This window comes from Aethalodelphis obliquidens, unplaced genomic scaffold (assembly GCF_003676395.1).
Source record: "Aethalodelphis obliquidens isolate GAN/ISIS:26980383/991018 unplaced genomic scaffold, ASM367639v1 scaffold14, whole genome shotgun sequence".
Taxonomy (NCBI): Eukaryota; Metazoa; Chordata; class Mammalia; order Artiodactyla; family Delphinidae; genus Aethalodelphis; species Aethalodelphis obliquidens.
In genome coordinates, this window is record NW_020837958.1 from 38,573,192 (window position 1) to 38,584,399 (window position 11,208).

General features: G+C 39.1%; 1 protein-coding gene across 1 annotated transcript; it reads right to left on the minus strand.

The window, feature by feature from the left end:
• Positions 1 to 1,650: 1,650 nt before the first annotated feature.
• On the minus strand, positions 1,651 to 3,942 carry LOC113625089 (olfactory receptor 52I1). The gene is given in 2 exon segments (XM_027115566.1): positions 1,651 to 2,615; positions 2,618 to 3,942. Coding segments are annotated over 2 exon segments (993 nt in total). The 5' UTR covers positions 2,646 to 3,942.
• Between the last annotated feature and the right edge of the window lie 7,266 nt (positions 3,943 to 11,208).

An 11,208-nucleotide genomic window follows, 5' to 3' on the forward strand; every position in this document is an offset into this window, starting at 1 on the left:
GGTTGCTTGTAGAGAAAGAATAGTGTGACTAAATTGAAATCTTATCAAATACGCTTAACCATCTCACGATCTTGATTTGGTTTTATGTTATGGGGTTGAAGGAGAGTTTCTTTTTTCTACTCTTTGGGAACTCAATGCATTGTTATCTGATTTTGAGAGGTTGATTCCTACTTCTCTGATATTCAGAAATAGAATACATTCTAGGTAGGTAAATATCAATATTAGCAAAGAGTATGGATGCTAAGTTGTTAAGCATGAGATCCCTCTGGAACAGTTACTACATGAATGCTGATCTACGTAGGAATACAGTTTCAATAGTGCCTAGGGCTACCCTTTAAAATTATGGAATTAGAAATTTACTGGGTATATTTTTAAAGTATATACAGTAATTCAGGTATTGTTTTATGTGCTTTCCATTCATTATTTTATCTTCAATATCCTCTATGAATTAGTGTTGTTTCCTCATCAGTAGAAAGGAGATATTAAGACTCAAATACAATAACTTGCTGTCAACACTTACTGGGAAATTATCTTAAGATTTTCAAATATACCAGGGTCAAATATATGTATCTCTTACATATAAAATCTCTTTCTTTTAACATATACTGATTATTCAGTTTAAGACTTTCTGAAAGGGGAAAAATAAAAACAAAAACCAATGAATTATCTGATGACCTGGAAAGAGTGGTGATATTTCAACTTCATTATTATTATTGTTCTCTATTAACTTTTTATCCCAGAGCATACCTCCTTAGAGATGTCCAAAAGAAGAAAGACCTGTGTTATATTTGATCCCTTTATTTTGTATCTTACAGTTTAGTTACACAGGCAGGACTAAGAAGCAAAGAGATAGATGTCAAAACCAAACTCACGTTGCTTTAGCTTCTGTTGCTTAGAAACAAAAAGCTGGTGATTAGTATACTGATTACAACTAGCTTAACAATAGTGGGGATATTAAAAGGCTATAGAGGTATATCTTACAGAACTTAATAACAGGGGTGTACCTAGGTGTTCAAAATGAATTGGAACCAGAGACTCAGTTTCTTCATCCCATTTTGCTAATCTGTTTCTCTTGCTGTGGAACAGATTTCTCTTTCCAAGTTCGTGTGTTGGAAAATGGCCACCATCAGTGACCCCAAGTTTGTATCTCCTCAGATAAACTGGGATCCATTTTGACTGGAGACAGACTCTGGTCCAGGTGTGAGCACATGACCCAAGTTGAGTGGATTCATCAATGGGCCAGAGGTCAGGGTCACATATATTAACAGTAGCTTCCATATAATAACATAAGGAGATGAACAGTTGTGAGAAAATCAGTCAGGTATAGGGGTACCTAACAGTTGGTTTCTTCTGCAGAGGGACTGGTAGGATACTAAGTTGGAAGTGTAGGTCAGGAAGGGAAAATCCCAAATCTATATTCTCTTCCCAAACTTACCTCTGATTCAGATACTAGTTAATTGAAACCATAAAACCATTGTCAGAAAATTATTTCTTTTATATCCTTGCTAAAAATTGAAAAGTTAGGCAAAGTTACCCTTTACAGCTTCATCTTAGAAGTACCAGGTACCAGGTGAACCAAACCAGCTCCACAGACCTCTCAGGCATCTTTGAACTTGACTGGAATGCTCAAGGTCTGAACAGACTTTGTGTTCATGAACCCAGGTTGGAGTGGTTAAAGAGGCAGTGCGTCAGCAAGCTCCATGTTCGCTCCCTTATTTGTTTGGTTCTCAGGGCATAGATGATGGGGTTTGAGGTTGGTGGGATGATCAGGTACAAGTCAGCTACCAGCACCTGGATGTGCAAAGGCACTGTGTCCTTCCCTAGCCAGGCCACATAGATGGATGCCATCCCAGGTAGGTAGTACAGAGCCATAACCCTGACATGGGAGCCGCATGTGCTTAATGCTTTCAACTGAGCATTCTTTGCAGAGAGACCAAATACTGCCTGAAGAATCAAGTTATAGGAGGCGGCGATAAAGTCCACATCAGAACCCACAGTAATGGAGGTTCTGTGGGTTTTCACAGTAATGGAACCAATCAAGCTGTAGAGACTACTGGGCATGGGGTGGGCATATGCCAACTTGGCCACAGCTATGTGCTCACAGTAGGAATGGAGAACCACATTGGAGCCACAGAAAGGCAGATGACTCACCATCCAACTCAATGGAGTCATGAATATGATAGCTCTGATGGTGATGATCACACTCATTCCCAGTATCACTTGAGGTGTGAGAATTCTCTTGTAGTGCAGGGGCTTACAGATGGCCACATAGCAAAAAGCCATGGCCAGTAGCAGCCCTGTCTCCACAGCTGTGGCTGCATGGACAAAATACATCTGAGTGAAACAAGCATTAAAGTTGATGAAGCTGTCTCCTAAGGAGAAAATGCTCACCATCTTGGGCGCTACCAAGGAGGCCATGACAATGTCCACAGCAGCCAGAATATACAGGGAGCAGTACATGGGCTCTTGTAGGGTGGAATCCATCCACATTACAGTCACTATGAGGGTGTTTTCTAACAGGGCTTTGGTATACATGATGTTCAGTGAGGTAACCAGCCAAAGATGTGAAGATTGCAAACCTGGAATACCCACCAGGACAAGGTGGCAAGGGGTTCCATTGTATGGTTGTAGGGTGGCCCCAGCATCACAGATGAGACTGCTTTCCTGTTAATATATAAAATGATGTAAAAGGATGCAATCCTGTAAGACTTGTTCCCAGCTATGGTGTTAGGAGAGCCTGATGGTATTCTTAACTCAGTGGACCACAGGATTAAGGAAGTGACATCTGACAAAGTTTTCTGCTCCACCTTCCACCCTCCTCAGTACTGTGCCTTACTAACTTCTGTTCATCGTTCAAATATCATGAGTTACGTCCTTCAGGAAGCCTTCTCTGCCTCCTGCCCCATCCCATGTGGAAACTAAATTAGGTACCTTCAGAGCTTTTATGGACTCTCATCCATGCTGACCTCTGAGGGACCTAAATTGACAATTCCAATACTCTACCTGTGACTTTATTGTATTCAATCATATGTGTCTTGTTCATGGCCTTATACCTTATACCAACTGTGTGCACCCATAGCTGTGGTGCACAAGTCCATTAAAAGAAGATATGTGTACTCATTATAGCAAACAGTTGAATGAATGAATGAGAAAACACAGGAAAGAGCTTTTCTTTTATTCTTGTATGTTCAGTTCCTAATATTTAATAATTGTTGAATGAAACTTTGTGAGATTGAACATGTCACATTGTGCATCTTCTCCTTCCTCAATCTCTCACTTCCCTAATATTGCATCTCTCAAGGCCTCTGGCTAGTGGGTCACCACACCAATTGTGTGACTATGTTGACTTTACGATAGTCATATATAGCCCAAGAACTGTTTCCCAGGTGTCCAGGCAATCTTAAATGAAGAGTGCTTATTTGCCAAGCCTGGAGACTAGCATGCTATTAATTATCACCCCGTCCCTCCCCTCAGTCAGGAGTTTTTTAAGGCTAAGAACTTTCCATATCCTTGGACACTGCCTTCACTTGACCCTTCTTGGATTTCTCATCAGGCCTGGCTCCTCCCTAAAAAATTGAGTAGATCAGATTGATGGAGTACTGGCCACAGAATCCCATCAGCTACAGTAGCATTTTCTCTTTTAACCAAGGATGAGACAAAAATTTACCTGGTTCTCAATGCTAATCAAGTGACATACATTTGCCCCTTCCATTTACCCCTGGAGGGCCTACCACTAATTGACGCCACACCCAGGTACCAAAGCAGCCTTGATGAGAGTCCTCAGAAGTTTTCTAAAAAGCCAAATTTCTGGGATATGATTACAATCTGTGGTCTTTATTGAAACAAACAAACAAAAAACCCTAAACATAAGAAATGCCTTATAACGGAACAGACTGAATAAACTAACGAGCTCTGTTTGATGGTCAGAGGACCTTGCTGTGATGAGTGAAACATCTTCAGTGAGGTCATGAGAAGATGCGGGAAAACTTTTTGAAGTAGAATGATAGTGCAGAGTGAAAACGTATATATCCTTAAGACAGCTGCGTGTTTCCTGAATGCCACAAACTCAAGGTTAAGCATCATTCCTTAAAAAGTCGAAGAAGAGTCTAAGGTACCAGAATGCCTCCTCCCCCCACTCACCTCTGATCCAAGATCTTCCTCTCTGCATCTCTGCGCTGTATAAAATCACCTTTCTTCTGAGGGCAGTCTCAGCCGGTGCCTGCCCATCCCTCCTCTCTCTAGCCCTCGCAAGTTGTAACTAGTCATACCTTTCATTCTCTTGAGAGATTTTTTTCCCCCTCATTTTTTCCCCCTCATTCCTTTTTCTTCTCGATTAGCACTGCTAAAGGTTTACATATCTTATTAGTGCTTTCAAATGACTGGACAGTTTGGTTGGTCTTTTTTTTTTTTCTTTTTCACTCTTCAGTCTATTGCTACTAAAAATTTTCTTGCTAAGACCAACAATGATCTCCATCAATAACATGTTGCCGATCCAGCGTTTTCTTTTCATTCTTTACTTTACTTGACCTATCCCAAACATTTAACATTACTACTTGGTCTCTCATTTTTTTTGGTTAAATTTTTTTTAACATCTTTATTGGAGTATAATTGCTTTACAATGGTGTATTAGTTTCTGCCATATCACAAAGTGAAGCAGCTATACGTATACATATAACCCCATATCCCCTTCTTCTTGTGTCTCCCTCCCACCCTCCCTATCCCACCCATCTATGTGGTCAAGAAGCACAGAGCTGATCTCCCTGTACTATACGGCTGCTTCCCACTAGCTATGCATTTTATATATGGTAGTGTATATACGTCCATGCCACTCTCTCACTTCCTTGCAGCTTACCCTTCCCCCTTCCTGTGTCCTCAAGTCAACTCTCTACGTCTGCGTCTTTATTCCTGTCCTGCCCCTAGGTTCTTCAGAACCTTTTTCTTTTTTAATATATTCCATATATATGTGTTAGCATACAGTATTTGTTTTTCTCTGTCTCACTTCACTCTGTATGACAGATTCTAGGTCCATCCATCTCACTACAAATAACTCAATTTCGTTTCTTTTTATGGCTCAGTAATATTCCATTGTATATATGTGCCACATCTTTTTTTTCTTTTAACAACTTTATTGGTGTATAATTGCTTTACAATGGTGTGTGTTACTTTCTGTTTTATAATAAAGTGAATCAGTTATACATATACATCTGTTCCCATATCTCTTCCCTCTTGCGTCTCCCTCCCTCAAACCCTCCCTATCCCACCCCTCTAGGTGTTCACAAACCACCGAACTGATCTCCCTGTGCTATGTGGCTGCTTCCCACTAGCTATCTATTTTACATTTGGTAATGTATATATGTCCATGCCACTCTCTCACTTTGTCACAGCTTACCCTTCCCCCTCCCCATATCCTCAAGTCCATTCTCTAGTAGGTCTGTGTCTTTATTCCCATCTTGCCCCTAGATTCTCCATGACCATTTTTTTTCTTAGATTCCATATATATGTGTTAGCATACAGTATTTGTTTTTCTCTCTCTGACTTACTTCACTCTGTATGACAGACTCTAGGTCCATCCATCTCACTACAAATAACTCAATTTCCTTTCTTTTTATGGCTGAGTAATATTCTATTGTATATATGTGCCACATCTTCTTTATCCATTCATCCGATGATGGACACTTAAGTTGCTTACATGTCCTGGCTATTGTAAATAGAGGTGCAATGAACATTGTGATACATTACTCTTTTTTAATTATGATTTTCTCCATGTATATGCCCAGTAGTGGGATTGCTGAGTCGTATGGTAGTTCTAGTTTTAGTTTTTTTAAGGAACCTCCATACTGTTCTCCATAGTGGCTGTATCAATTTACATTCCCACCAACAGTGCAAGAGGGTTCCCTTTTCTCCACACCCTCTCCAGCATTTATTGTTTCTAGATTTTTTGATGATGGCCATTGTGACCGGTGTGTGGTGATACCTCATTGTGGTTTTGATTTGCATTTCTCTAATGATTAGTGATGTTGAGCATCCTTTCATGTGTTTGTTGGCAGTCTGTATATCTTCTTTGGAGAAATGCCTATTTAGGTCTTCTGCCCATTTTTGGATTGGGTTGTTCGTTATTTTAATATTGAGCTGCATGAGCTGTTTATATATTTTGGAGCTTAATCCTTTGTCCATTGATTCATTTGCAAATATTTTCTCCCATTCTGAGGGTTGTCTTTTGGTCTTGTTTACGGTTTCCTTTGCGTGCAAAAGCTTATAAGTGTCATTAGGTCCCACTTGTTTATTTTTGTTTTTATTTCCATTACTCTAGGAGGTGGATCAAAAAAGATCTTGCTGTGGTTTATGTCAAAGAGTGTTCTTCCTGTGTTTTCCTCTAAGAGTTTGATAGTGTCCGGTCTTACATTTAGGTCTCTAATCCATTTTGAGTTTATTTTTGTGTATGGTGTTTGGGAGTGTTCTAATTTCATTCTTTTACATGTACCTGTCCAGTTTTCCCAGCACCACTTATTGAAGAGACTGTCCTTTCTCCATTGTATATCCTTGCATCCTTTGTCATAGATTAATTGACCATAGGTGTGTGGGTTTATCTCTTGGCTTTCTATCCTGTTCCATTGATCTATATTTCTGTTTTTGTGCCAGTACCATACTGTCTTGACTACTGTAGCTTTGTAGCATAGTCTGAGGTCCAAGCAGCCTGATTCCACCAGCTCTGTTTTTCTTTCTCAAGATTGCTTTGGTTATTCAGGGTCTTTTGTGTTTCCATACAAATTGTGAAATTTCTTGTTCTAGTTCTGTGAAAAATGCCCTTCATTTGTAGTTTGATAGGGATTGCACTGAAACTGTAGATTGCTTTGTGTAGTATAGTCATTTTCACAATGTTGATTCTTCCAATCCAAGAACATGGTATATCTCTCCATCTGTTGGTATCATCTTTAATTTCTTTCATCACTGTCTTATAGTTTTCTGCATACAGGTCTTTTGTCTCCTTAGGTAGGTTTATTTCTAGATATTTTATTCTTTTTGTTGCAGTGGTAAATGGGAGTGTTTCCTTAATTTCTCTTTCAGATTTTTTATCATTAGTATATAGGAATGCCAGAGATTTCTGTGCATTAATTTTGTATCCTGCTACTTTACCAAATTCATTGATTAGCTCTACTAGTTTTCTGGTAGCATCTTTAAGATTCTCTATGAATAGTATCATGTCATCTGCAAACAGTGACAGTTTACTTCTTCCTTTCCAAGTTGGATTCCTTTTGTTTCTTTTTCTTCTCTGATTGCTGTGGCTAAAACTTCCAAAACTATGTTGGATAACAGTGGTGAGAGTGGGCAGCCTTGTCTTTTTCCTGATCTCAGTGGAAATGGTTTCAGTTTTTCACCATTGAGGATGATGTTGGCTGTGGGTGTGTCAACATGGCCTTTATTATGTTGAGGTAAGTTCCCTCTATGCCTACTTTCTGGAGGGTTTTTATCATAAATCAGTGACGAATTTTGTCGAAAGCTTTTTCTGCATCTTTTGAGATGATCATATACTTTTTCTCCTTCGATTTGTTAATATGGTTTATCACATTGATTGATTTGCGTATATTGAAGAATCCTTGCATTCCTGGGAAAAACCCCACTTGATCATGGTGTATGATCCTTTTAATGTGCTGTTGGATTCTGTTTGCTAGTATTTTGATGAAGATTTATTTTTGTAAATTTTATTTATTTATTTACTTATGGCTGCATTGGGTCTTCGTTGCTGCACATGGGCTTTCTCTTGTTGCGGCAAGCAGGGGCTACTCTTCGTTGCAGTGTTGGGCTTCTGATTGCAGTCGCTTCTCTTGTTGTGGAACATGGGCTCTAGGTGCACGGGCTTCAGTAGCTGTGGCACGTGAGCTCAGGAGTTGTGACTTGCGGGCTCTAGAGCACAGGCTCAGCAGTTGTGGCACATGGGCTTAGTTGCTCCACAGCATGTGGGATCTTCCCGGACAAGGACTTGAACCCATGTTCCCTGCCTTGGCAGGTGGATTCTCAACCACTGTGTCACCAGGGAAGTCCCTTTGTTGAGGATTTTTGCATCTATGTTCAACAGTGATATTGGCCTGTAGTTTTCTTCCTTTGTGACATCTTTGTGTGGTTTTGGTGTCAGGCTGACGGTGGCCTTGTAGAATGAGTTTGGGTGTGTTCCTCCCTCTACTATATTTTGGAAGAGTTTGAGAAGGATAGGTGTTAGATCTTCTCTAAATGTTTGATAGAATTTGCCTGTGAATCCATCTGATCATGGGCTTTTGTTTGTTGGAAGATTTTTAATCACAGTTTCAACTTCAGTGGTTGTGATTGGTCTGTTTATATTTTCTATTTCTTCCTGGTTCATTCTCTGTAGGTTGTGCTTTTCTAAGAAAATGTCCATTTCTTCCAGGTTGTCCATTTTATTGGCATATAGTTGCTTGTAGTAATCTCTCATGATCCTTTGTATTTCTTTAGGGTCAGTTGTTATTTCTCCTTTTTCTTTCTAATTCAACTGATTTGAGTCTTCTCCCCTTTTTTCTTGATAAGTCTGCCTAATGGCTTATCCATTTTGTTTATGGCTTATCTGTTTTGTTTATCTTCTCAAAGAACCAGATTTTAGTTTTATTGATCTTTGTTTTCATTTCCTTCAATTCTTTTTCATTTATTTCTGATCTGATCTTTATGATTTCTTTCCTTCTGCTAACTTTGGGGTTTTTTTGTTCTTTTTTCTCTAATTGTTTTAGGTGTAAGGTTAGTTTGTTTATTTGAGTTGTTTCTTGAGGTAGGATTGTATTGCTATAAACTTCCCTCTTAGAACTGCTTTTGCTGCATCCCATAGGTTTTGGGTCATCATGTTTTCATTGTCATTTGTTTCTAGGTATATTTTGATTTCCTCTTTGATATCTTCAGTGATCTCTTAGTTATTTAGTAGTGTATTGTTTAGCCTCCATGTGTTTGTATTTTTTACAGTTTTTTTTTCCTGTAGTTGATATCTAGTCTCATAGTGTTGTGGCTGGAAAAGATACTTGGTACGATTTCAATTTTCTTACATTTACGAAAGCTTTATTTGTGGCCCAAGATATGATCTATCCTGGAGAATGGTCCATGAGCACTTGAGAAGAAAGTGTATTCTGTTGTTTTTGGATGGAATGTCCTATAAATATTAACTAAGTCCATCTTGTTTAATGTGTTATTTAAAGCTTGTGTTTCCTTATTTATTTTCATTTTGGATGATCTGTCATTGGTGAAAGTGGGGTGTTAAAGTCCCCTACTATTATTGTGTTACTGTCAATTTCCCCTTTTACAGCTGTTAGAATTTCCCTTATGTATTGAGGTGCTCCTATGTTGGGTGCATAAATATTTACAATTGTTATATCTTCTTAGATTGATACCTTGATCATTATGTAGTGTCCTTCTTTGTCTCTTGTAATGGTGTTTATTTTAAAGTATTTTGTCTGACATGAGAATTGCTACTCCAGTTTTCTTTTGATTTCCTTTTGCATGGAATATCTTTTTCCATCCCCTCACTTTCACTCTGTATGTGTCCCTAGGTCTGAAGTGGGTCTCTTGTGGACAGCATATATACAGGTCTTGTTTTTGTATCCGTTCAGCCAGTCTGTGTCTTTTGGTTGGAGCATTTAATCCATTTACATTTAAGGTAATTATCAATATGTATGTTCCTATTACCATTTTCTTAATTGTTTTGGGTTTGTTATTGTAGGTCTTGTCCTTCACCTGTGTTTCCTGCCTAGAGAAGTTCATTTAACATTTGTTGTAAAGCTGGTTTTGTGGTGCTGAATTCTTTTAGCTTTTGCTTGTTTGTAAAGGTTTTAATTTCTGAATGAGATCCTTGCTAGGTAGAGTAACCTTTATTGTAAGTTTTTCCCTTTCATCACTTTAAATATGTCCTGCCACACCCTTCTGGCTTGCAGTTTCTGCTGAAAGATCAGCTGTTCACCTTACGGGAATTCCCTTGTTCGTTATTTGTTGCATTTTCCCTTGCTGCTTTTAATAATTGTTCTTTGTATTTAATTTTTGATAGTTTGATTAATATGTGTATTGGCATGTTTCTTCTTGGATTTATCCTGTATGGGACTCTTTGCACTTCCTGGATTTGATTGATTATTTCCTTTCCCATATTAGGGAAGTTTTTAACTATAATCTCTTCAAATATTTTCTCAGTCCCTTTCCCTTTCTCTTCTTCTTCTCTGACCTCTATAATTTGAATGTTGGTGAGTTTAATATTGTCCCAGAGGTCTCTGAGACTGTCCTCAATTTTTTTCATTCTTTTTTCTTTATTCTGCTCTGCAGTAGTTATTTCCACTATTTTATCTTCCAGGTCACTTATCCGTTCTTCTGCCTCTGTTATTCTGCTATTGATTCCTTCTAGAGATTTTTAAATTTCATTTATTATATTGTTCATCATTGTTTGTTTGCTCCTTAGTTCTTCTAGATCCTTGTTAAATGTTCCTTGTATTTTCTCCATTCTATTTCCAAGATTTTGGATCATCTTAGTATCATTACTCTGAATTCTTTTTCAGGTAGACTGCCTATTTCCTGTTCATTTGTTTGGTCTCTTGGGCTTTTACCTTGCTCCTTCATCTGCTGCATATTTCTCTGTCTTCTCATTTTGCTTAACTTACTGTGTTTGGGGTCTCCTTTTTGCAGGCTGCAAGTTCTTAGTTCCCGTTGTTTTTGGTGTCTGCCCCCATTGGTTAAGGTTGGTTCCATGGGTTGTGTAGGCTTCCTGGTGGAGGGGACTGGTGCATGTGTTCTGATGGATGTGGCTGGATCTTGTCTTTCTGGTGGGCAGGACTGCTTCCAGTGGTGTGTTTGGGAGTGTCTGTGAACTTATTATGATTTTAGACAGCCTCTGTGCTAATGGGTGGGGTTGTGCTCCTGTCTTGCTAGTTGTTTGGCATGGGGTGTCCAGCACTGTAGCTTGCTGGTCATTGAGTGGAGCTGGGCCTTTGTGTTGAGATTGAGATCTCTGGGAGAGCTCTCACCGATTGATATTATGAGGGGCTGCAAGGTCTCTGGTGGACCAATGTCCTGAACTTGGCTCTCCCACTTCAGAGGCTCAGATCTGACACCCAACCAGATCACTAAGACCCTGTCAGCCACATGGCCAGGTATGTGGGGAGTTTCTTGCCTTTTGGGAAGTCTGAGGTCTTCTCCCAGTGTTCAGTAGGTGTTCTGTAGTTGTTCCACATGTAG